This window comes from Prionailurus bengalensis, chromosome D4 (assembly GCF_016509475.1).
Source record: "Prionailurus bengalensis isolate Pbe53 chromosome D4, Fcat_Pben_1.1_paternal_pri, whole genome shotgun sequence".
Lineage (NCBI taxonomy): Eukaryota > Metazoa > Chordata > Mammalia > Carnivora > Felidae > Prionailurus > Prionailurus bengalensis.
Genome location: NC_057359.1, coordinates 14462190 through 14489936, shown reverse-complemented (window position 1 = coordinate 14489936; position 27747 = coordinate 14462190). Strand labels below are relative to the sequence as shown.

Here is a 27747-nt window from a genome sequence, read left to right as displayed (position 1 = left end):
TTTTCAGCTCAGGTCATGATCTCAAGGTTGGTGGGATCGAGCCCTGCCTCAGGCTCTGTGCTGACAGTGCAGGGCCTGCTTGGGATTCTCCCTCTGTTTCTCCTCTCTCTACCCCTCCCCCACTCACACTCATTCACATGCTCTCTCAAAAATAAATAAATAAGCATTAAAAAAAAAAGGAATGGAAAATAAATCCTTGTGCCCCACACCCATTTAAAATTTTTTTTAGTTTATTCACACACAGTAATAAAAGGTTCACGGCAGATATGCCTAGACATTTGGCCTGTCTCATATTTCCAAAGTGAGAAGCACTGCACCTACTCAGGAAAAACAATTAAAATGTGCTGCGAACAAAAAAAGACATCTCTAATTCCTCAGACACCTGGACTGTCCTTCAACACAGCCAACGACAGACTACCTGCGGGAAGTGGAATCTCATTTTGTGAAACACTGCTTAAAAGCAAAACAAGTTCTCAACATACCACCGAGTTCACAATGCTGGCCTCGATAGAATCTGAGCTTACTATGTGGCAAGGTCAAATAATTTTCTGTTGAGACAGTATTTGCGATGACATAGTTATTAAAAACTGAAACCGTACAAACCCAAACCGTCAAAACCTAGCCAGAAGGACAAAACAAAAGGGGAAGAAAAATCAGGAGCTTAAAAAAAAAACAACAAAAAACCTTTAAAACACCTTAGAAGGACTTACCCTTTATCACCCAATCTCTGAACAGGAAGAAAGGATAATGGCCTTGAGGAGGTTAGTATCATCAAAACCCCTTCTTACTGCTTCCAACCTTACCATTTTATCAGCTCGAGACAGTACTAGCAGATAATAAAACTATTTTTTAATACATTTTTTTAATGTTTATTTTATTTACTTTTGAGACAGAGAGCAAGATGGAGCGTGAGCAGGGGAGGGGCAGGGAGAGAGGGATACACAGAATCCGAAGCAGGCTCCAGGCTCTGAGCTGTCAGCACAGAACCCCACGTGGGGCTCAAACTCATGAACTGGGAGATCATGACCTGAGCAGAAATCAGACGCTTAATTGACTGAGCCACCCAGGCATCCCATAAAACTTTTTTTTTTTTTAACAAAGAACTGTTACCTGAAAATTAGTCACATCAGAAAGTTACGCACTTACTCAACCACTTTGCTTAGGTCCAAATAGCGAACTACTGACCTGTACCGAGCCCTATTTTCACTTTGTGTTTCATGACTTCAAGGACATTGAGAAAGCCGCTGCTGAGCCTGTAGAGAGAGGAGAGAGTCAGGACAAGGAGACCCACATGCTTCCAACAAAGAAAGGACACCAACAGTACTGATGGTGATTTCACTACACTTGGTTCCTGTCACATCGGCTCTCATGTTGGTACAAACTCATTAGCCACATCAGATCACCTGAGTCCCGGAGGAACACACAATCATAAAGGATCTTTAATCCTTGGGTTGAGGTTAATCTCAGGAGGGTACAAAGCAGCAAGAAGCAGAAGGGAAAGCAGGGGAATCATTTGTAAGGAGAAATAAATGAAGCAATTCGACCTTGCAGTTAATGCAAAAGTCTTATTGGTCTTCAGTGTTTTTTGTTTGTTTGTTTTGGTTTGTTTTTAACCAACTCATCCTTCTATGTGAAGACGCACAAATTATAAAGCATCACCTCTCTTCTCTGTCTGGAATAATTTGTTGCCCTGAATGAGTCGGGACTTGCAAGGCCAGAGAAAGGGGATACCACCGGAAGAGGGGGTGCAGGCTGATGCGTCGGGGCCTGGCAGTTCACAGGCTGCCGCTGAGAACTGCAGAAACTAGGAGAGAAGGGTCTAGGATGAATTCCAGACGTGATGCATTGCGCAGACTCAGAAATTTTAAAAGACGCTGTGTTCTTCGCGTGCATACTCCGCACAAAGTGTCCTCTTTCGAGTGCCCTTTCTGTCCCCTAAGGCTCGGGGGAATGTCTGTGTGCCTCCCTGGTCCCTGTCCCAATCAGATAGGCCTCTAGAAGAGGGACACTAAAGACATGACTGAGAAAACGGAGGTCTTCGGGCTGCTAACTCACACCCCAAATGCTCACCAGCTACCGACCGATTACCGCCTACTTACGATAAGTTAGAATTGGGGCAGTGTGAGAGCGCCGCTCCCCGCTCCCTGAACACCTTGAGCTCCTCGGCAGAAAGGTAGCAGCCGTGCGCCATCACTGTCTGGAGAGAAGAGTACCCCGCGTGGAGTTTACCACTTAACAATGTTTGGTGAGTCTTCACTCACAGCGAGACGTTACAGGTACACACAGCTGCTGCGGTGGCCTCGTCCCCACAAGAGCATTTATGATCACTCGTATGGATAAAATCCCTGTGTACCGGGTACCCCCTCAAAAGAGGCCCGTATGAACATGGGATCACACCAGGCTCAGCAAGTTTTGTGGCTCTTACCGTTTTCTCTTTTTCATCTGGAAAATAACGAGGGTCCAGGTTACCGGCAGTATAGGATACCCACCCCGCCCAAAGATACTACGATGGCTTCATCGCCACCCTAAGAAAACAGCCACGTTATTTTATTTCCTAACTCTACGTGGGGAGCAACTGGTGGGGCCGTGCTTGTTCCCATCCTGATCAGAACTTTCTAGAAGTGAGCTTTCCTTTGCCAGCACATGGAAGCTGTGGAGGTAATCCTGGAAACCGTCGTTCTTTATTTCTGCTCCTAGTAAAACATACGCACGACGCTCTTGACACATAAAACCATATAATCTTTGTTCATCTATTTGTCTTTTTTTTTTTAATTTTTTTTTTCAACGTTTATTTATTTTTTGGGGACAGAGAGAGACAGAGCATGAATGGGGGAGGGGCAGAGAGAGAGGGAGACACAGAATCGGAAACAGGCTCCAGGCTCTGAGCCATCAGCCCAGAGCCTGACGCGGGGCTCGAACTCCCTGACCGCGAGATCACGACCTAGCTGAAGTCGGACGCTTAACCGACTGTGCCACCTAGGCACCCCTTCTGTCTTTTTTTTTTAATTGAAGTATAGTTTACACGACCAAATAAGCTTTGTTTTATCACCCATATTCACATTTTCACAAAAATTAGGAAACGTGATGTCTTATAAGCGTTAACGTGGAAGGTAAAATGGATCAAAGAAGGTGGGCGGTGTGCACACACAGGAGAATTTTCTGTTCAGTCCTGGTAATAATTTGTGGGTTTTCCTGAATGAGACTTGCCTCTTTCTTATGGCATATATCCATACAGACACATAGAATGGAATATTACTCAGCTATAACAAAGGATGAGATCATGCCATCTGTGACAACATGGATGGACCTAGAGAGTATTATGCTAAGTGAAATATGCCAGACAGAGAAAGACAAATACCAGAGGATTTCACTCATGTGTGGAATCTAAAACAAAGAAAAATGAATAAGCAAACAAACAGAAGCAGAAGCAGACCTGCAAACACAGGAAACAAATGGAGGGTTGCCGGAGAGGAAGGTAGGCGGGAGGGAGAGAATGGGTGAAGGGGAGTGGGAGACACAGGCTTCCAGTTCTGGAAGAAGTCATGGAAATAAAAGGCACAGCACAGGGCATATAGTCAATATATATAGGTACTATAAGAGCATTGTGTGGTGACAGGGGGTAGCGACACTTGTGAGCACAACACAACATAGAGCAAAGTTGAATCACTACATTGTATGCCTGAAATTAATGTAACATTGGGTGTCGACTATACTCAAATTTTTAAAAATTAAAATTAAAAAAAAAATGGCTTTACTCGTTCAAAATTCTTTTCCCCTCAGTACAAAACCCGTTTTCAAACAGCTTTCTCTTTTGGGAGGCACGGTTCCGTGACCACAGAATTAATAAAATAAAAATTTCCCAAGCTCTATGCAAATAAAATTAACATGCAGCTAGAAGGTTAATTTATTAATCACATGGAAATAGATGTAGAGAAGGATGAAAATTACAGTGTAGCATTTAAAGACCTATGTAAGGGATTAATCTTTCAGATTAGTCACATTCAGCCCTCTGTTCACATAAGTCCAGAAGAACTGATTTGCTGCAGTAGTTAAACTCTCCATGCACTTTGTACAATTCATTGAAGGCCAAGGCTAAAGGGTATACTGTGGAATGAAGTCTCTCCTCACTATATTAATCTAAATTAATGTAAAATTATTTAATTATGAAAGTAATACACACTCATTTTTTTAAAGCAATGGCAGAGTGTTTAAAAACAAAGAGTAAAAAGTCCTTCTGCCTTCTCCCTCAGGAGGATCACTTTTAACATTCAATGTTTGTATTCCAGATAATTTCTTTCTAACTGAGCATGCAACCCACACAACATCAAGCAATACTGTACAAACATTCTTCCTTGTAAGCCTGGATACATCATTCTTGTGAATGTTGGATAAAATTTTAATTATGAATGTTCTATAATCTAAACAATCCCCCACTGATAGATATTTTCTAACTTTCACATTAATTAACATTCCTATTCATATTCCATACAGAATGGATCCTTAAAAACGTATCTGCTAACTCAAGGAAATGCGTATTTATATTCTAATGGATACTGACAAAATGTCCTTAGGCCAAACGACCTACCCTCCCTCTAAGAAGCCTTTAGATTTCTTTACTGGGATGAAACTTCAGGTCATTTTTAACTATCTACCCACATATGTGCATGCTCTAGTTTGGGAAATGCACGTAGGTTGGAGAAGTCTGGAGATTACTATTGAGATTTTATTTTATTATTATTATTTTTATTTGAGAGAGAGAGAGAGAGAGAGAGAGAGAGAGAGAGAGAGACAGAATCTTAAGCAGGCTCCATGCTCAACACAAAGCCCAACATGGGGCTCGATCCCACAACCCCAGGATCATGACCTGAGCCAAAATCAAGAGTCAGAGGCTCAACTGACTGAACCACGTAGGTGCCCCTGAGATCTTAAAATGTAGATAAATATGCCCTGCTGTATACAGGTTATGTCACGATATGCAATGTACCTTATTTGTCAGAAGATTGTTCCTGTCGTACACATCTGTGTAGTTTTTATAATCGGGAAATAAGTTCTTCACAGCTGCTACTTCACTGGAGTTCTCACTTATGTGGCTCTACAAGAAAAGAAATAATAGTTTCAATTTTCTAATGTCAAATACCATCAGAAATGATACTTCTTCCCCAAAAGGATAAGGATGGATTCTACTTGCCTATGTAAGACCACGAAGAATGTACAAGTGTGCTATTGAAAGCAATGATACATATCATATATAACAGCTGCATGAAAAATTAACTATGACTATGTCATTACATGAGCATGTAATGTTCTAACCCTAACCCTAAGCCAATGTTATGTTCTTCCAATGAAGTCTTTTCAAATCCCATACTATGTTAGGAACAAATGAAAGTAAAAAGTAGTTGAAAAGGCTCAAGAGCCTACCTATCGGTGGCAATTTGCTTCTGGGGTTAGCCGTTTAAGATAAGAGTTTAAGGGCCACAAAGGGACAGACAGCATGGTTCCCTCATAAGAAAACTAGAACTTGAACAAGGAGAGCTAAATGTTAGCTCAAGTTCTGAGCCTAATTGTGTGTCTTAGGGTGAGTCAGCTACTTCCTTTGGCCTCCACATTCTCAGCTCTCAAATATGAGGGTTGTGCTAAGTGAGTGATTTTCCAAAAATTCATATAAAAATTCATAGACATCCAATATGTAAAAGGCATCAACAAGTTGCCTTTCAGGAAGAAGCAGGGTTGGGATTTTGGAACCCTGTCATCATTCTGTCCCCTTTGTCACCTTCCAGAATGAGCTCCTGTGCAGAAAACAGTTTGACAATAACTGAGCTAGACAATCTTGAAGTCACCAAAAAAGAGCCCATAAGAATCCACACGCAATCAAAACAAATGAGTCCTGGCCCCCACACCTGCAGAACATCACAAACCCCAAGAGGGCAGAAAGTATTTTTGAGACACAACACTTGGGTGTAACCACCTCACTCCCTAGCCTAAAACAAAAATCACTCCAGACCAACTGGTGATGAGTACATATTATGGGGGAAAAAAAACCTCATGAGCAAGTTGCCATTTTCAAGAATGGCAATACCATTTCCCTTCTCCATGAAGTAGAGTGTCAGTCAAATAAATAGAAGAAAAAAAGATCCATGTTCTAAAAATAGAGTATTGCACCTAGAGGGTGAGCTTTATCCTGTCCTTGAGGAAAGTTAGACCACTGAAGAAATGCCTGGGCATCTGAAGGGAAAAAAGGACAACCAGATGATTCATGTCATTGTAATAAATTTGAGGAGATGTTAAATGCACATGCACACATACATACATCCCCAGCAAGGACACGCTTGATTTGGTTGTGTCTTCATGGAGCTCAGGACAGACTACCCCCAACTATGGCACTGTGGCATACTGTATTATTTTAAGCCGAAGGAAAATAGCTGAAGTGGGAAGGTCACTCTGACCTTCCTCCACCCTTCTTCCCTGAAACAGGGAAATAAAATAAAACTCTTGTGTGAGCGATGCCCACCCTATACTTGGAGGGAAGAAGCATCCTTATCTCTGAAGACAAAAGGATGCCCAGAAGAATCCAAACCAAAGATCATATTCCTCCATGACTGTGCACTCGTCACCCAACCTAGCCTAGAAATGCTCTGGGCTCTTTCTTTGGGTTTTCATTTCCTTATGAAGTCTCCTGTATCATGTAAAGCTGAGATTAAACACCTTTGTATGCTTTTCCCTTTTTAATCTGTCTTTGTCAATTTAGTTTTCAGATGTGGCCAGGGACTGACTCTAAGAAGGTTAAGGAAAACTTTTTCCTCCCCTACAATTATGTGGGATTGAATAAAAAATACAAATATCACAGTCCACAAAAAACGGGGGGTGATGAGAAGAGTTGATAAGCCCTAACAAAATAAATCTTATTAAAACAAAACAGAACACCTTCCACTCTGATATAGAATCAATGTGTCGTCTCTCTCTTCCCTTGCCCATTGTGATAAGATAGTCAACTCTTAAGAGGGAAAACTGGAGTGCAGTACGTGATGAAGCCCGGAGGAAGTGTGAAGGGGAGCTTGCAACCCCCAATTTTAACCTAGCTGGAAGCTTTAGAAGGGTTTTATTCCTAAATTGCGACCATTTAATGACAAAGTAAGATATGCTTTTTTTGTTCCTCATTTCAAATTAAGAAACTCAGAACAAAAGGGCTTTTAAATGCATTTTTGCAAGTAGAAATTAGGTTCTTTTTGCTTTTCGAATAATGGGTGGTTCCTCCAAAAATCAAGGACTAGAACACTGACAAAAAGTATCAAATAAAAGAGAGAAGTAGGAAAGAAATGCCTGAAATGTATCCTACAGAGAACAGGTAACCGGTGTGTCGTAGGTCTGGCTTGGTTACTCATGATGTCCTTGTCTCTCCAAAGCCTGATCAGAGAAGACCAAGGGTAAAAGGAGCTTCAGGTTTCTTGCCTGAGAAATGAAAGGAGTGGATTTAGGTGACGTCTGTAAGAGCCCTTCCTGTGCTGTGATGCTATTTCTCTAGATCTCAGGAGAAGAACTGGAGATTTACTGCAAGAATTTAGGGTGCTGAGAAGTCTTGCCGGTTTGGACAGAGGCAGAACTAGGGGGAAAACACCCACCTGAATGTGCAAATTATGGGTCTTCGCGAGGTTTCCCAGTTTACCCAACAAAGTCTCAGAGCAGGAAAGGGAAAAACGTGGTGTCACTATGGGCTTCACTCTAGAATACTGGAAATAATATAAAGAGCAATTAGTCAGGAAACCATGGATATCATGAATGTGTAGCAGACCCTAACATGCGTATCATACACATATAACTATGTTTTCATTTTGGGGGACAGTCTCCCATTCTAACAGCAGGTGGAAGTTTTGGGTTTCATGGAAATGGCTCATGACTGAGGACAATGGAGACAAGATTCTACAGCACCAAGTTCAATGGAAGAAGATTCTGACCTAAATGACAGACACCCCGAGTCACACATTCACATGAAGGCTCAGACAAGGCTTTGACTGGGTGGCCTTCATGAAGAGAAACGGGAAACAGAAGAACATCCAAAGGAGGCCAGTGGGGAGACTAAACGTGAGCTGGAGGCCTATTCACCACCTACATCTTGGGGAGGTGTGCTGGCCGTGGCCTCCCTCGGGACGTTTAGTGGCAGCATTGGCTCTGATGTGACCCAGGGTAAAGGCTGAACAGGAGAGAAGGGCTCGGAGAGCAGTAGTGAAGATGAGGACCCAGGAGGCTGCAGGTAGGTCTCCCGAGATTAGATTGCAAGTAATGGATTTCTTGGATTTTCAATCAGACCTCAAAAGGTGGTAAAGGAAGGGGCTGACTTGCACAGTGGAGCTAAGAACCAGGCATGGTGGGGTCGGGAAAGGAAACAGCACTGCCTCCAAGGCTCACCAACACTAGGGCATTGCAAAGAGGAGTGTCTGAATGCCTGCAGGCCACGTGATATACCACACATTAGGCACCAAGGCAGCCAACAGCTGGGGCATCAGGGTAGACACAACCTGTGCTTCAGACCAGATCAGGGAGCACAAGAGGCCAGAGCCAACGCTGAGGTAGCCAACTTCCAATTTTTACCAATCTTTCCACATCCGTGAAGCCTCCTCCTACCTCCCCAGGGACCAGTCCTGTGAGATGAAAAGGTTCTAGAGAAAAGGAAGGGAAAACCACAGAGAAGACAAAAAAAGCCTGACCTCACAGAGCTGGGTTGATGGGTCCACTGTAGGAACAATTAAAGGCTCTGGGAAAATATTTCTGCATGCATGGAGTAAGCCATACACACGCAGACTAATCTTTACCAAACGACTTAATAACGCATCCTGCAAACAGCACAAAGGCAATCCAAAAACAAGCTGGGAACAAGCTTACTTACGTTCTTTTGGAGCATTCTCGACACAAATCTGAAATACAGCAACAAATGGGAAAACAGAAAAATTTGGCATTTAAAAATACGTTTTTAAAAAGGGTGAAAACATGATCCTCACAGGTCCTAACTTCCAGACAAACATTTCCAACGCTGTACATGTTTCACCACCAGCAGTTAAAGATTAACAAGTAGTAATTATTCTGCTTTCTCACGTGCGGCCAGGGAGATAAAGTGTGAAATCACAGGGAACTGAAGTTTTATCATCTAACATCAGCTGGGCTGTTCGTAAGTATCCCCACAGCACGGAAGCCATTCTGCTGGCTTAAGCTCTATTTGGGGGAATATTGTAGGGTGTTACGCTCCTTGGATATTAGAATCATGGAATCCTATGCACCTGGAGGTGTTTAGAAGCCATAGGACTCTCTCCTCCTAATTTTCCTTTATAGAGTGAAAGCTACTTTCTCACACAACATCATCATTCATTTCCAAAGGCCAGGTGCTCCTGGGCACAGACGATGGAGTAAGGCAGAAGGAATAGGCCAGAGGTGGCTGTGAATTGGGGGCAGGGGGCACCAGATGGGACCGGGTGACAATCTTACCCATTGTATCTGCAGGGACGGTAGTATCCGTAGGGCCTGTGAAATACCTATTGGTGCCCTGGCCAAATATATTTACTAGCTAGCTTCCTGCCTACTGGTAGACCTTTGTTTTGGAACAAAACGCAGATTAAGGTTTACTACGATCACAAACACAGATCCATAGAAAAATTCAGCAAATGGCCGATGATAAAAGGAGTGTTTCATTCTTTCTGGGAGCAGGTGATGGTTCCTAAGCCACCCTTTTCAGAGGACACATTTAAGGTGAAGGAAGTTTGGAACTGGAGAAAAGTTGGGCTTCTAAAACTTGCATCAGGATAGGTTAGGTCTTGGGGGAGATTTGAATCTAAAGAATGTTCTTCTGGATCTCTTGCATGTTGAGAGTCATACAACACAATTCCTTGTCAAATCAGATCCTAAAGGGACTATGGAAAAGCCATTAAAGAAGTGTAGATAGAGTATTTTGGGGATCCATAGAGTATCCCAAGGTCATCTTAAAAGAACAGAACAAAAACCCGTGATCTCAGGCAAGAGGATGACCCACAACCAAAAGTAATCTAATGAGCACACCACATATATTTAAAGCAAGTTCAATTTACAAAAGCCTCCATCTATACTAAAGGAGAGGGGAGTGGTAAACCATTAACTTTTAAAAAGAATCTTTCATTTCACAAAGGGGTTCACCCTAGGACTCCTATAACGAGTTCACAGAGGCTCCCAAACAGTATTGACATGCAATATTTTCTTTAGGACCAGACCAACCGCATAAAGTGGGGCAAACCCACACGGTGACATATGTGTATATCCGCCTGGTTCACAGAGGTTGCCTCCATCAGTGCTGCAAAGGGACTGCCCACAAGACAAATCAAGATGAATATACCTCTCTGTCTCCTCGATTGACACCTCAGTGGTCTCCTTGTATTCGGGAACAGTAACATTCAAATCCATGCAGACTTTGCCCACAAACGCCCGCTGCCCGAATTTATCTGTGAGGCACACACAAACAGAATCTGAAGTCATTCTTTTTCTCCCAAATGGTGTCTTTGCTAATCTTTCAATTAAAATCATTATGAAAACGTAAGTGAGAATGTATCATAAGCGGGGAATTTGACTTAGTTCTACCAGCAGCTCTCAGCACTAAGGAACCTAGTCCTCATTAGAGGTGTTAGAGAAATTTTATTTTAGCTAGAAAGTTGAAGCTATGTGGGGTAATATTATTTTTTTTTTTTTTACAATGTCGGTGCCTCTGTCATAAGAGTCTTGCAAAAGCCTTTTTGCCTCTTTCCCCTGTAATTCGTTTTAATACCTGGCCATTATATTATTCTTCCCTAAAACCCCACCTTCATCAGATCCCTCATCTGGCTTAAAATCTTGAGTGTCTGATGCACATATGAATCTGTCCATAGTCTGAACTGTCCCATCTCCCCCACCTCCTCCCCCACCCCACCCAGCAATGAATCCTGTCCTCCAGTTTAGCTACTCTGTTCCCCGCTTCCTGGATCTACTACGGATGTTCCTGCTCCCACGCCTCTGTCCATGTCACTTCCCCTGTTGGGAAGACATTTTCCTTTCTCCCCATTTTACGTCCCTTTGAACCCCGTTTAAAAGTCCCTTCCGTGAATTCTTTGCAGATGATCCAATTCTGAGTTTTCTCCGTCTCCTCCCAAAATAGCAATATATATTTTCAGTGGTACCCTTCAGGCCTCTGGCATAAACTACCTTAGCCAGCAAGCAGAAGCATCAGTGCATCAGCCAGAGGAGCTGGAGGTATTTACTGAGCATCTGCCATGTTCTGGGCACTGTGCAAGGTACAAATTTTGGAATCGCTCATCTAAATCCAGTTTCCTTTCTGCTTACTAGCTGTATGACTTGGGCATGTTCCGTCCTCTGAGCATCAGTTTATGCATCTGTAACATGAGGACATTGACGACTACTTCCAAAGGCTGTTTGCAACTGAGCGGCAATAATCCACACCGAGTGCTCCATGTAAAGCCGGGCGTCTAGCAAGAGCACAGCAGCTGTTACTACAGTTATTAATTAATGTGTGTAGCTATTAGTCAGTTAATCCTGTCTGGCTCCTCAAGGGCAGAGACAATTTTCTATTTCATTGTATTCCCAGCACCTCGCACAGTCTCCTAAGTGTAGCCAGCAGCCAACACAACATCTGCAGATCATAATAAACCGTTGCCACAGTGACAATTAGTAAACCTGTCCCAAAATGCTCTAAATTAATACAAAAACCTCAGACCCGTATACACCATTCTGAAACCAAAACCATAGGTAAATAATCACATTACTTAAACAACAAAAAACATCCAAGGGCCATACACAAACACCTAATTACTCGCAAGAAAGGCGGTGCTCAAACTCCAGCAATTAAAAGGCAGGACTGCTCACAAGTAGAACTCATTGCCGGACATGGTCTGACTGTCTTGGATGGATGTGCCCATACATCATGCTTTCATTTCCTCACCTGTAATTTCTGCAAGGAGCAGGGATGAGTCAGTGTGAATTGTTCCAAAGTAACAAGCCGTGGTTGTTCCATTCTTTAGTGTTCTCCTCTAAAAATAAATCACAAAACCATGAATCGCGTGTGCCCAGAAAAGTCACATGGCAGATGAAGACGAAAATAGAATTCTAGTTTTTAATTTTAAAATGTTTTTATTTAAAGGTATGCCATCTTGATGTGAAGTACAGTTAAGGTAAATGGCAAAAGTATTTATATTCCAAAAGTGTGAACTGGAGGAGAAGCTGGTACTTTTGATTTCCTAGATTCACACAGTTGGGTGTTGCAGAATTCACAAAATGCAATACTAATTAATTCCTTGTTTTTTAGGATTATTTAAGGATACCCCAACTTTATTGCACCAAGGGGTGTAAGTGAGATTTTTCTATCTATAAGAGGGCAAAATTATGCAGCCAGATTTCTAGTTCAACCTGGCAGATTGGTCACATGTATTTATCTCCCTTCCTTAGCAAATTTCCACTAAACTAACAGTAAAATTTATTAACACACAAGAAAGAGACATGAGCAGAGGAAACATTTCTATATCTTCTTAGACAAAAAAGAAAAAAAAAACAAGGATGAGAACGTGGAGGTGACTTTGGAAGGAGAGAAAGAAGCATGGAGCTGTTAAGAGAGAATTGGCCAATAGTCTGTATACAAAAGATTAAACCCTGGCAGGACCCTTCTCCCCACTTGTTGAAATCAGCCACCCACCCAACCTGATCCTGCAGGAGATATTTACTCTTGCAGAAACTGTGTAGTATTTGAAGACTAGACATCCAATACTGCAAGGTATGGCCGACTGAAGAGTTTTAAGTGGATAATCTGGCTGACCCAAGGATCATGGGATCCTTGGTCATCACCCCCCAAAACGTCACATATGCAACTCCCATCACTCCTGGCAGGACTGATGACTCTTTCCTAGAGAAGATGAATGGTTCTAGAAAGAAGATATCCTCACAATGGCATTTGGGGCCCACAGTTGGAAGGGCCATTCATTGCCTTCACTGTCCATCCTAGAATAAAGTTCACCACTCAACAAGTGCTACTTCCTATCCAGACTCCCAATCAGCACCTTTGAGTGTCACACTTAAATATGGAATATATGTTTGAGGTTCAATAGATACTTGAGGAAAGCTACTCTAAAAAAAAGAGAAGAAAGAGCAAAGAATCTCGGAAAAAAATCTCAGAGAAAAGAGGCAATTTATAAGATCAGAATAAAGTCTGACTTAAAAAAAAATCTGGGGTGCCTGGATGGCTCAGTCCGTTGAGCATCTGACTCTTGATTTCGGCTCAAGTCATGATCTCACGGTTGGTGATATGGAGCCCCATGTTGGGCTCTGTGCTGACAGCATAAACCCTGCTTGGGATTCTCTCTCTCCCCCTCTCTCTGACCCACCCCCTCCACTCACACACTCCCTCTCTCTCTCAAAATAAATAAATAAACTTTTTTTAAAAAAAAAAGGAGCATCTGGGTGGCTCAGTCAGTTAAGCGTCCAACTTGGCTCAGGTCATGAGTTCAAGCCCTCTGAGGACAGCTCATATCCAGGAGCCTGCTCCAGAGTCTGTCTTCCGCTCTCTCTGCCTCTCCCCTACTCGTGCAGTCTCTCTCTCAAAAAAAAAATTTTTTTTTAATTAAATAAGTAAATAAATAAATATCTATGATTAACATTCTCAATGAAATAAAAGAATATATTGCATCCACAAAACAAGAACAGAATGCTATGAAAATGAGAGAACAAGGGCTCTCCAACACTAAAGATTTTATAAATGAAATTTGAAAGTCAATAAAAGGGTTGTAGGATAAATTAAAAAAGAATATCTCAGGGGGAAAAATATTTTGCACTTAAGATAATAGGGAAGAATATGCCATATTTTAACAGCCTCTACTCAGCTTCAGCCAAATGTTGAAAAAAAACAAGTGAGAGCCCAGTGATATCAGTTAGTCCCAAAAGTTAAGAGAATTGGGAAATACGGATTTTTACATCAATCTTTTCAAATTAAGACACTTTGCATATGAAATAAAATGTGTTTGACTGCCAGAGATGTTTAGAGCCTGTCAGCTACAGATAAGGATTAACTCTCTATCAGATTCACAAATCCAGGAGAAAGGGTAGTATCTTGACAGAGACATTGAATTCAATCTCTAGCAACCAGAAAAGCGCCTGAATTTGAGTGTGTGCTCATTAAATGTTTGTTGAATGAATACCTGAGGTAGCAGAATTACTAAGCAACAAAAGACATAAAGTGAACTAAAATCAGCATCCTTAGACGGATAGGAGAGGACATTTTACCCTTGAAAGAGAAATGGACCATTAGAACGGTAAGAGTGAATTAATGATTTGCAAACTTGGGCCACAGCATTCTCTATGAACATAGCACAAAAGAGACATGAAAGTATATGAAGATATTTCATTATTTTTCTAACAGGGCTCATCACAAGCTAAGTGTAGACTGGAGGGAAGTATATATGGGGGGAAGAGAGGGGAGAGGTGGGGGCGGGGGGGGGGGGAAATTTCCCAGAATGGAAGAGAGACAGGAGTTCTCATATTGAAAGAACTACATATTAAAGAGAATGAACTGAAAAAGAGATCCATAAGTGAGATCTCAGAACATCAAGAATAAAAAGAAAATCTTGAAGGCCAGCAAATTAGCCAGAAAGGAATACATGTCAGATTGACACCAGCCTATTAGATGCTGGTGGGAAAATCATTTTAAATAGAATTTTCTCCACAGCTAAAGTGCATCATTCAAGAGTCATAACAAAGTAAAACCATTTTTAGTAATTCAAGGATTTGGAAGGCTTATCACCCACCTTACTGGAAATGATTATCAGAAGTTAATTCTTCAAGAAAATGAAACACGAATACAAAAGGAAGACAGGGATCCAAGAAGCACAAGAAAAAGCAAGCACACTGTTAAATTAAGTACAGATGTTGAAAAATAAAGTGGAATTAAATTTTAAAATATTAAATTTAAAGGCTGAAGCTTATTTAAAAGTTTTCTTTAATGTTCATTTATTTTTGAGAGAGAGACAGATCATGAGCAGGAGAGGAGCAGAGAGAGGGAGATACAGAATCTGAACCAGGCTTCAGGCTCCGAGCTGTCAGCACAGAGCGCAACACAGGGCTTGAACCCCCGAACTGTGAGATCATGACCTGAGCTGAAGTCAGATGCTTAGCCGACTGAGCCACCCAGCCACCCTGTAAGCTAAAGCTTATTTTTTTTTCAACGTTTATTTATTTTTGGGACAGAGAGAGACAGAGCATGAACGGGGGAGGGGCAGAGAGAGAGGGAGACACAGAATTGGAAACAGGCTCCAGGCTCCGAGCCATCAGCCCAGAGCCTGATACGGGGCTCGAACTCGCAGACAGCGAGATCATGACCTGGCTGAAGTCGGACGCTTAACCGACTGCGCCACCCAGGCGCCCCGCTAAAGCTTATTTTAAATTAAGTGTAGATAGTGGAAAAAAAACTGAAATCAAAACCTCAGATGAAAGAACATAAGATGTGGGGGGAGGGAGGAGACGAAGAAGGGACAGTACATACAATATTCTTGTCTTCTTATATGGAAGAATATATTGAAAAATGATAGAAGACTTATCTAACACTCTTAACTCAATCTTACAGAGACGTTAAAATGTCATATTGACAGAGAGCCCACACTCTTTTAAAAAATGGGCAGGGGGCACCTGGATGGCTCAGTCAGTTAATTGTCTTTGACTTGGGTCATGACCTTGCAGTTTGTGAGTTCAGGCCCTGTGTCAGGCTCCTTGCTGACAGTATGGAGCCTGCTTGGGATTCTCTCTCTCTCTCTCTCTCTCTCTCTCTCTGCCCCTCCTTCACTCTCTCTCTCTCTTTCTCTCCCTCCCTCTCTCTCTCTCTCAGAATAAATAAACTTTAAAAAATAAAATAAAATAAAAAATGGGCAGAATAATCATAAAAAAAATTGACCTTTTGTTGGGTCATAAAATAAAGTGAACTAATTCCTGAGAAAAATAATCACATGAGTTGCACACCCTAACCAGAATAAAATGAAACTCAAAACGAAAACAGAAGTGTAATCTAACATTTTCTAAATTCTCAAAATTTCTCACCCTTTTCTAAAAATTTGGCTTGAAGATGAAATCAAAATTGTTGGCTCATTAGCAAGAAGGACGATGGAAGCACCGCACAGGCGCCGACAAGTCCTTCCTCTGACTCGGGGGTGGGGGTGGGGGGGATGGAGGGAAGCTTTCACTGGGTGAGAAACTGCAGTTTCAAATTGGACTGGATCAAACCGGAATGTTCAAGAATCTGCCCGAATTATAGTTAAGGAACAGGACAGGGAGAGTCCGGAAAGCAAAATAAGAAAAGGCAGGAGGGAAGAGGATGCAAAGACCGCCCACGCTACTACTCCTGCCGGTTCCCACGGAGTCCAGCCCATTGAACAAAGGAGCCACATGGGCGTGGCTTATGTAATTGAAAGAAATAAGAATTCGGCTTTAAAACTTACTGAAGAGGCCCTCTAAAATACAGCTGCTTTCCTTCTTCATTTGTTCTATATTTGGGCATCCCAGACTCCATTCTGCCCTGGTTCCTCATAAGTTTTCAAGGGGGCTCTTCCATGAGTGACGAGTTTGTATTTTTCCCATTTACAAGACTCTATCAAGAATAACATCAGACTGTGGCCTGTGTTTTCAGTCTTTCCTCAGCCTTCAGTTCTTGAGGCTAAGATTTTTGAGCTCAAAACAGACTCCAAACGTAGGATGACTACCAACTTCAAGGCTTGCAGCAATGGCCTCTTAACAGATTAGATGATTTGCATTTCCAGTGTGCTGAAATAGGGGGGGGAAAATGACCCGTTCCCTTTCTTTTCACCTTGTACTTTAATGATTTGATACCACTTTGGAATTGTTTGGATTCATTAGCTGAATCTTGGACAAACCCAAAGAGTCAGCATATTCTTTCTATTATCCACAATATTTGCAACTAGTTTATCGTCGTCCATTTACCAAGGATCTCACCTCCAATCCCTTGACTACAGGCTGTATAATATATAGATTACTGAACTCTTTCTAGTCTTTTTAGTTCATTCCAGTCCAATTTAAAACTGTAATCTTTCACCCAGGTTGCAGTGGTTAAAGGTAGAAAATCTAGGCTTGCTTTACTGGGATTTTTTTTCCATATAATCTCAGGAGAGGCTTGCTAATATATACTTTAAATCATTTGCGGATTGGAGCGCCTGGGTGGCTCAGTCAGTTGAGCATCCAATTTCAGCTCAGGTCACGATCTCATGGTTTGTGAGTTCGAGCAAGCTCTGCGTTGGGCTCTCTGCTGAGCCTGCTTCAGATTCTGTGCCTCCCTCTTTCTGCCCCTCCACTGCTTGGGCTCTGTCTCTCTCTCTCTCAAAAATAAACGTTAAAAATTTTTTTTAAATTATTTGCAGATGAAATGAAATGAAATTTGCACGACTGTCATCTATGGTGCAAAACTCTGGGGTCTGGATTGCCCATTCGCTGATGTATAGATCTAGGTTTTCTGAGGGAGAAAATAACACAAACAAACAAAAATGGCTTCCCTCTATTCGTAAGTACTGCCTTAGCATCCCTTTGCACTGCCATGGGCAGTCTTCAGCCTAGGGACAGGTTCTACTTAACACATCTCAACTTAAACAGATTTCAATCATACCATCAGCTCATCCAACTGTTAAAGTGTGTGGGCCTGCTTGCTCCTAATCAGAAACATATGCAATGCAAATATTTGTCAAGAATAAAATCTATTTTGAAGTCACTGACATCAAATACTTAACTCTCTGATATAAGAAATAATATTTATAGAATACTGTCTGAAGGATATATGGTTCTAGATACTCTGTCTAAAACATAAAACACAGATGTGTCTGGTTTTTTATACTATAGCACCTTAATAATATATATTTTGACAACATAGCATGTATTTATATTAAAGATTATTGGAATTAATTTTTAAGGAAATCAGTATAAGGAATAGACATGCTTTACCTTAAGAAATGTTTTATTTTTTATCCTATACACTGTGTAAATTACATAACTGATTTCCCTCTCTGGATCAGCTGTTAGAAACTTAGAGCATTCAGCTTCAAGTGAAGTCATTGAACTAACTGAGTTAACTCATTCAGCTTTAAGTTAAATTCATTGTGATAAATTCTAAAGAATGCGTGGATCCCCCTCCCCACCCCCTGGCCATGGCATACATTTAACTCTCGGTTTTATTTTTGTTTTTTCTTTCTCCCTCTTTTTCCTTTGCCATGCTCTTGTGACTCATTTGCTTCCATTGTACATTATGTTATTTTAAGATATCTCAAACCCTTTCTAGAACAATGGGAAGTATAAATAAAATTTGAGGATAAAAAGGTTTGGTGTGGTTAACATGATTCATTAACACAATGCAATGGCAACTTCATGCACAATGTTAGTCCTTCTCAGTTTTTCTGGTGTCATGTGGATGCTAGCTGAATATATAAGACCTACAATTACACTGAATTTACAATTAAGCAAGTCAAGTGTATAAAGGATAGCACTTGCTTTTACTCCTCAAGGCTTGAATGACGCAAGACCAAGGAAAATGGCAAAATGGCTGGGTAACCGCATAACGCTTATAATATTGTCGCCATCACATAGTCGTCACTTTAGAGGAAAAACCATCGACGGGTCCGACAAAAATGCAGGAATGTTCAGGCTAAGTGTGTTGAATGATAACAGGTAGTGGTCAGATAAGATGGGATCTGGAGAAGGTATTCTCAACTGCAGAAGCTGTTTCTGGCTGCTGAGTGAATTTGGCATAGGGCTGGAATAAGAAGAAGGGAACTGACTTCTTTGAAAGAGTGGAAGGAAGGACATTTTCAGAGCCTCCAATATATGGCGGGTATACACCACAGGCGCTGCTCAATGACTGAACTAGCTCCATAGTTCCCTCTAGTGGTGTTAATGCTCATCACGTTCCCACATGCCCTGCTATAGGGGGGGCACCCGATTTCTCCCAATTTGGAAGCTACTAAAATAATGTGATATTCTTCTAACTGTAACTTGAAATTTTAATTTTAAACTTCCTTGGGTATTTAAAGCAAACATATAGAGTGTTTACCATGTGTCAGGCACTATCCTAAGAACCTCACGAATACTAACTTACCATAACAATCCTATGAAATAGTTACTATCACTATCTCTACTTTACAGATGGGGAAAATGAGTCACGGAACTTTCCAAAGGTTACACAGCTATTCCATATGGTCCCCAGAACACACTGTGGATTGGCAGGAGTAAGGGAACACACATATGCATTAAACTCAAATTTAGTAATGCAAAAACACAAGAAGTAACAGAGTAAAGAGAGGCCACCCAATCAGGGATTTGGGAATTTGGAGTTCAAGTTGTCTCTCTGCTAGGGGTTAGCTTGTGTAGATGAGGTGGTCACAAACTCCTTGGGCTGTAAAAAACCTTAAAAAGTCTCAACAGTCCATGCTAGCCTTAACTGCTAATTTTATAATTAAAATTTGCCCCCAAGATGGGGCACCTGGATGGCTCAGCCGGTTGAGCATCCAACTTTGGCTCAGGTCATGATCTCACGGTTCGTGAATTCAAGCCCTGCGTTGGACTCTGTGCTGACAGCTCAGAGCCTGGAACCTACTTTGAAATCTGTGTCTCCCTCTCTGCCCCTCCGCCACTTGCATTCTCTTTCTCTCTCTCTCTCTCTCTCTCTCTCTCTCTCTCTCTCTCTCTCTCTCAAAAATGAATACACATTAAAAAAAATTTGCCCCCCAAAACGGACCCTTCTACAGGTGATTCAGTCATAACACACCACTACTCACAAGCAAGATACTTACGACAACTCTGGTATATATTTCTTCCGCAAAATCGAGGTTCTGGAATTTGTGTTCTACAGGAAACGTGTACTTGGTCAGCCAGTCCAAAAGTGGCAGGTCTACATTACTCCCAGCAAAAGAATACTGAGCGGCATGGATGTGCGTATCAACCAGCCCAGGCATGAAAAACTCACTGGAAATTAATACGAGAGGAAAAGAACTTTAACACCATCTTCAGTCATTTTCCATATCTTTAAATCACATCTTCTGTCAACAATGATTTAATTGTTCACCCCACACAGGTTTAGAGCTGATGCAACCAGAGGGCTGTAAATTCCCCTGTTATCTAGAGATCAAGAAACAACAGTAAGGCTCTGCTGGGAGAGACACGGCTCCTCTGTTAAAACGGCTGGTGTGAGGTTAACCAAAGATGACAAAGGGGAAAAAGCACAGCACGGAGTAGAAGCAAAGCAGTCGTGGACCAAGACACCTCACGACTTTGTTCTCACGACTGGAAGGGTATCGACGGCGAGCAAAGATGAGAAAGAAGGTCTTGAAAACATCTAGAGCCCTGCTGAGGAATTACTCCCAAGTCACTAAGGATGACTGATGATGACACACACACAGTGGCCACAATTTTAGACCCAGTGGTCACCTGACCTTGGCTGACTGAAAGAAATCTAGTCTTTTCCCATGTGATGTAGGGACTGAGTTCTGAAATAGAAGCAGCAATGCACACTGAGGCTGGTTAGGGGCAGGCAATCTTAGGAGACGAGACTATCAACCCTTCTCCAGGTGCTGCTGATCTCTCCTGCTGTTACCTTGGCCCTCCAACTGATTTTCATATGTCTACTGATTCTTATAACAGAAACTTCTGGAAAGATGTTTTTTTAAAGAGTTTTCAGAGGCATTCCCCACAAAATCGAGACAAACCAAAACGAACGCCTTTTCTAAAGAACGAATCCAGTTCACTGGTGTCTATTAAGTGTCTAAACATATCCCAACAGATATTTGTTAGAAGACAGTATGTGCCACCACCCTGAGAAAATACTAATTACATTTTAATGTACATAAAGAACTCGAGCTCAAAACTTGACATAACAAAGAATTCCTTATTCTACCAATTCAAATGTATACCACCTAGGTGGAAGATAAAACCAGGGCCGCCTATAAAATGCTTTAGTTTCAGGGGCGCCTGGGTGGCTCAGTGGGTTAAGCATGTGACTTCAGCTCAGGTCATGATCTTGCAGTTCGTGGGTTCAAGCCCCACATCAGGTTCTGTGCTGACAGCTCAGAGCCTCGAACGTGCTTCCGATTCTGGGTCTCCCTCTCTCTCTGCCCCTTCCCTGCTCGCGCTCTGTGTCTCTATCTCTTTCAAAAATAAATAAACATTTTTTAAACGCCTCATTTTTAGAGCAGTGGGAACTAGGAATGGGTAGTGCTACTGCTGACAGTGGTAGCAGCAGGGAATTTTCTTGACAAGGTGCATGTACTGGGCACTGGGCACCGCACCTACATGCATCATCCTACTTGTGGGAGGCGGCTGATTATAGGGATTCAATATATACATTCTTGACTCAGCCTGCTTGATTTTGAATGCAGACCCCGCCATAAATCAGCAGTGGGATAATCGATGTGTTTTGTGACTCAGTTTCCCCTTATGTAAAAGGGAGACAGCAGTAGCACCATAGGGTTGACGTGAGGATTGTTAGCATGTGCTAAAACGGCACCTAGATAATAAAAAGCATTCAAAAAGAAAAAAAGCAGTAGTTGTTATGGTGATGTAATGCTCACAACAAACTTACGAAGTAGTGTTGTTATCTTCATTTACACAAGAGAAAACTGAAGCTCGGGAAACATGAGTAGCTTGGAAAAAAAGCAATCATTCAACTAGTCCAGGAAGTTTGGTCTGCAGACTCACTACTCTTGGTCACTACCCTCCATATGACTGAACTCTTAAGGCACTCTGGCAATGGAGAGCAGTGACCAGCTAGCATGGCAAGAAGGCAGCATGTCTACAATGTGGGGCATGAAGAGAGGGAGGATGAACTAGGGATTCCTCTCAGGCCTGAGTCACTGACCTCTCAGGATAACCCAGTCCTTGGGACCTTTACTGTCTCCACTACCACACAGTGAAATGATGGTATGATTTCTTTATGTAGTTGAATCATTCAATCAAATAATTTTTCCCAAGTATGTGATACGTTTAAAAAAAAAAAAACTCTCCTAAGCCTTCTGGAAAGTCCAAAAAGAAATAAGACATCTTGTCTCCAAAAAGATTATAACCAGGTTGAGCAGATTAGGGGTGAGTGAGGATATCTGTGTGTGTGGTGTGTTGGGGGGGGGGTGTTGTGAGACAGCTAGAGAGAAAAAGAGAAGTAAATCTCGTCATAATATAAAAGATCTTAGTGAGCAATTTCACTCCTAGTGATTTACCCAAGTGAAATAAAACATATGCTTACAAAAACAAAAACAGGGTACAAAAATATTTATAGCAGCATTATGTGTACTAGCCTCAAATTGGAAACAATCCAAATATCACAGGAAAACAAATAAACAAACTGCTGTATATTGACACAATGGAATACTATTTGGCAACGAAAAAGAAAGAACTACTGATATAAACAATAATATGGATGCATCTCAATACATTATGATGGATGGAAGAATCCAGACACAAGACTTCTTGGTTTATTCCATCCATACAACATTCAAAAACAAGCAGAAGTGATCTATGTGATAGAAAAAAAATTAAACAGTGGATGAGGGGGTGGAGAGTGACTGGAAAGGACACAAAGGAACTTTCTAGGCTGATAGGAATGTTTTATATCTTTCTTGGTGTGTTGGTTACATATGTAGATATGCTTATCAAAATTTATCAATTCACATCCCTAAGATCTATGCACTTTACTACATAAAAAATGTTTCAAAAACAACAGTCAAAAAAAGTCTTTAAAACGAGTCTTGAAGAGTCAATTAAGTGAATTAATTGGTATTGGTTATTCTGGGGTGCCTGGGTGGCTCAGTTGGTTAAGCATCTGACTCTTGATGTCAGCTCAGGTCATGATCTCACAGTTCGTGAGTTAGAGCCCCACATCAGGCTCTGCACTAACAGTGCAGAGCCTTCTTGGGATTCTCTCTCTCCCCTCTCTCTCTGACTCTACCCCACGTACTCTCTCTCTCTGAGAATAAATAAACTTAAAAACATTTTGTATTGGTTATTCTGTACCCAAGAGAGAGGGGATTGAGATGGTATTTGTTGCATTTTTTTCCTTCTCTTTTGCAGAACTGTGACATATTGAACCACAGGTTTAGGACAGAAATCAGGTGGTGCCAGGCATGTGTTGGGAGATTCCTTCCATCTCCCAACCGTCACATTTCTAAAGAAAGATTATGGTGATAGGAACAAAAGGAAAAGATGAATACAAAAGAAAAATCTTGACATTTTATCAGGTCTGGGAAGCAAAGGAGAGGAGTGAGTTCAAGAGAGAGTTTTTGAGCATGCGATGCTGAACATATGATACAAAGGGCAGAGAATGTAGAAGGAAACTCCACATTGAGGGAGGGGCAATGTTACGAAGCCTAGGGCCCAAGTGTAACCTCCAAAGCATCAGAAACGTGGGTTAAGAGGTCACAGAAGATGTACAGATGGGATTCAGATTGGAGAGTCTGCCCTGAGCTGCTAACCCTAGAAGCTGGTGGTGCCAGAGACTTCTGTGGAAAAAGAACAAAACTGAATCTTGAGTAGCAGCATCCACTTAAGGAGTAAGAATGAGGAAGAGAAGGCCATGCTCCCTCTGGGCAGATTTGTCAGGAGGACAAAGGGAGACCCAGGAAAGAGGTATGAAGGGCACCAATGAAAGGAAAGGAGTTCAGGACAGGCAATGGTGTTAAAACTGCAAGGGCGAGTGGTTTCAGGAAAGACAGAGTGCTCTCATTTCGACGCAGTGGTTGGGGGAGACGCCCAACTTCACATGGCTTCAGTCCCTCCTTATATCTAGAATGGTTTAGTTACTGTCCTAGGTGCTGAAAAGACACACAGGAACATGGAAGACGAATGTTAGAGAAAGTACTGGGCGGAGGGAGAGCTCTCTTTAAAAATATTTGGTAGTGAAAGAACGGTAGTGTAGGAGGAGAGGGAAAGTCACGTTTTGTTGAGCACGTTTTTAAAGCAGAGACGAAAGAAGCAAAAGAGATAATTTAGGGTACAACAAATTCAGAGGCGACAGAAGAGCAGGGATTTACTGCATCCTACATGTGACTTTCATCCAGAAGAGCTAACGATTCTTTTGGGGAAACAGGAAGCACTTTCTACTAATGCTTATTAGTAGAAATATTGACATGAGCAATATTCACATATTGCTTATATATGTATCGTGTATGTATCACAGTTATTGGTGCATGTGTGAGTGTGGACTGTGAGAGCTGCTCATGAGATCAGAGGTCACTGAGCCCAACTAATCATTTTACAGAGAGAGCAAAAGGAAACTTGGGCACAACACGCTTGTTTTCAGACATGCATCTTGTTAGTGGTGGCCTGGTCGGGATTAGAACTCGGTTCTCCACCAAAGACCTCACTTGCAGCTAAATCATAACTAATGAAAGTCAAGCTGCAGACACAGCAGAGATGAGGCCTGCAGGTGGAAACAGAAAAAGGTGAAACAGCTCTCCTTCCTTCTGCTTTTCAGCTTTCCTCTTTCCAATTTTACTTACTATCTTAATTCCCTTAGAAAAGCTCGGTGTCTCCCCCCTCCCCAAATAAAAACCAATCGACTTCATCTTCCAAACCTGTGGTGCTGGCCAGCCTGTATTAGACTCTGAGGACAAAAAACAAAGTTTGCCCCAATATACACTTGCCAGAACATCCACCCGTGTTCTAACCAAGTGGAAAACGTTAATAAAAGCTCAACAGTCAAAACACATGACTGTCTAGAAGGGTCTGAGTTGCCCAATCTGTTTGTACATCATTGTCAACCTTCATTAACCTGCCCTGCAGGGGGTGTGATGGTCCCATGGGCCTGGGGGAGCCCAGGCCATTTGAAAATGACTGTTTCTTGCACAACAACACAGGCATATAAAACTATCAACAACATTCTGTCTTCATTTAAAATTTTGGTATTTTGTTCATCATGGATTCTTTGCATTAATTTTGATTTTTCAAAATACTGCACCAAACTATTACTTATCTTGATTACTGACTTTTTTTTTGCCCTCCCCACCACCCTTAAATTCCTTGCCCAAGGTGAACACCTCACTTGCCTCACCCTAATCCTGGCCCTGCCAATGTCTCTATGGTCCCATAGCCACAATCTGATCCACTTCTATGAAAGCACCACTCAGAGTGTTCCAGTTAGTATTCGCATTTAAAAAATCCACATCGTGCTGAGGTAGACCTGTAGGCACAGGAAGTCTGATAAACACACTGTCAGAGACATCATCTTCTGTGGCATTTAAATTGCTACTTAAAGAAATTCAACTGCACGTATCTCGTGTGTTTGATATAAGAATTACTTTGTATTTTGGAGCACCTGGGTGGCTCAGTCAGTTAAGCATCTGATTCTTGGTTTCAGGTCAGGTGGTGATTTCACAGTTGGTGGAATTAAGCCCTGCCTTGGGCTCTGCGCTGACAGCAAGGAGCCTGCTTAGGATTCTTGCTCTCCCTCTCCCTCTGCCCCTCCCCTGCTAGCTCTCTCTCTCTCTCTCTCTCTCTCTCTCTCTCTCTCTCAAAATAAATAAACACTTTAAAAATAGAATTACCTTGCATTTTAAATATTATTTTTCTGGGGTGCCTGGGTGGCTCAGTCAGTTGAGTGCCAGACTGGCTCAGGTCATGATGGCACAGTTTGTGAGTTCAAGCCCACATCAGGCTCACTGCTGTCAGCAAATAGCCTGCTTTGGATCCTCTGCTCCCCTCTCTCTCTCTGCCCTCCCCCTTCTCATGCCCTTGCTCATGCTCTCTCTCAAAAATAAACATTTAAAAATAAATAAATAAATAAATAAATAAATAAATAAATATTCTTTTTCTTCAAAGACTTCAGTCTTCCACCAAAGTTTACATTTTGTCTTACCTTACCACTTCTCTGTGTGTGGTGCTTACAGGTCCACCAGAATCTACATTTGTTTGATGGACTTACCTCCAAAAGCAGCCTCATAAAGAGGGACAAAAGAATATAAAAGGCCACAGAAGTATTTGCCCTTCCCCCCACCCTCCCACTGCTGAACCACTTGCTTATGGCCTCCCGACTTCCCTCTCTCCCTCTTGTGCACTCCCACAGTTTCTGACCCCATATCCCAAAGGCACACAGGCGGGAATCTTAATGTCAGTCATTCCTCAACATATATTCTCAAGAAAATCTAGAAAGAGGAAACAGGCAATAACACAGAAGTGGCTGGAATTAGGTCTTCCCCAACCGTGCTGTCAGTTACTGATCCCCAAACCTCCATCCCCTTCCTCCTGGTGGTTTATCTCGCTTCCTCTTTATTTCCTTCACAAAAGGTATCACAACCTATCGCTGGTGTTCTTCTGTGTCTGTGTACCCACTTCATCTCTGAGATCCCCGTGGGCTGTAAACCCCGCAAGGGCAAAGACTTCATAGACCATTTTCTGCTCCAGATCCCAGTTCTTGCACACAGTTAGCTCAACAAAGGGTTGCTCAAGGAATGAATGAATGATGGCAGACTCCTGTTCTCAAAGTTTCCACCCTACAGCTCCCTGTTCTCTAGTCCCCTCTCAACTCACCCCAGAGGGAAAAAAAAAACAAAGCCTCTCTGTCTCCAGGCAGGTGTCTAATCGTCTGAGACTAGTTGACATCACTAGTTGACAGCAAAGGGAAGAAGTTGGCTATGACTTACTGGTTGCTCAGTTCTCTTACTTGGCACGGCCGGAAGCACCACTCTTTGGCCAGCTTTTCCTGTTGAGATGCTTCTTCTAAAAACACTATCTTTAAAAGAAAGAAAGAAAAGAATCACAAATTAATAATCCATTGGCATTTGTTGTTGTTAAATGTCTAAATCTTTTAAAAAGAGACTAAACTGTAGCTGAATTGATTTTTAAAGGTGTTCCATACCAAATGGGATAGCGTTCAGAGACAAAAAGACAGGGTTTTGCCTCCGCTTGTCCAAGGAAGTAAGGAAGTTTTTCCTTTTCTGCCTTTCTGTAGGCATAAGTAAGACTTCAAAATTCTAATTTGAAGATATAGGGTATTAAAAATCGTTCATTGATATCTATTTCTCCCCCACCCCAGAATGATTGAAGGAAACAATTGTTTATAGAAAGTGTACCTCACTGCAGGTGAATAAAAATTTTTTGTTAGGCTTTTATAGGAAACCCGCATCTAGAGTAGGGTAGTAGTGTATCATGCGGAAGGTTATTGACACAATATGATTGCACATAATAATTGCCCAGTAATCAAATCTTAGCATGACTTATGTTGATGCTCTGGTGCTGGACATCAACCATAAAAAGGAAGGTCTGCTATATTTTTCTAGTACTGTGGATGAGATGCTAATAGAGTGATCTCTCACACAGGCTTGGGAGCCCTAGGCAACTGCTGGGGAAGCTTGGATGGGCCTCTTCCTCTCTCTTTGTCTGGTTTCCCCATCGCAAACTGGGGGTAACATCAGAGCATACTTCACAGGGCTACTGTAGAAAGTAAATATGATAATTTTGGAAAAGAAATTAGCACATCTCTAGAACATATTAAATGCTAGACACATTATATCTATTGCTGGTTTTTTTTAATACAGTGTTATTGTCTTCTCTATAAAAATGGATTGCAAAGCAAGAAAAAAGAAGGAACAATGGAATACATATATACAGGAAATATCCTGCATTTCATTTATAAATGTGATATTGTGAGAATACATGTTTCGTGGAATATAAAATACTGAAAAAACACTGGTAGAGAAAATGTACCTAATTAATTAGAAGCAAGGCAATATAGTGTGGGAA

General features: G+C 41.8%; 1 protein-coding gene across 4 annotated transcripts in view; it reads right to left on the bottom strand.

Annotated features, from left to right (window-relative positions):
- The window catches only part of GDA (guanine deaminase), an 80695-nt gene that overhangs the window by 18074 nt on the left and 34874 nt on the right, over positions 1-27747 (bottom strand). For 3 of the 4 annotated variants that reach the window (XM_043565829.1, XM_043565828.1, XM_043565826.1), the window contains exons 2-10: positions 26649-26737; positions 19818-19989; positions 11942-12029; positions 10349-10454; positions 8879-8906; positions 7617-7724; positions 4985-5092; positions 2100-2197; positions 1186-1253 (exon numbers count right to left, since the gene is read on the bottom strand). In XM_043565829.1, the coding sequence (XP_043421764.1) occupies positions 1186-1253; positions 2100-2197; positions 4985-5092; positions 7617-7724; positions 8879-8906; positions 10349-10454; positions 11942-12029; positions 19818-19989; positions 26649-26737 (865 nt within the window). The remainder of the gene's footprint in view (positions 1-1185; positions 1254-2099; positions 2198-4984; positions 5093-7616; positions 7725-8878; positions 8907-10348; positions 10455-11941; positions 12030-19817; positions 19990-26648; positions 26738-27747) is intronic. The other variant, XM_043565827.1, reaches the window with a different exon arrangement.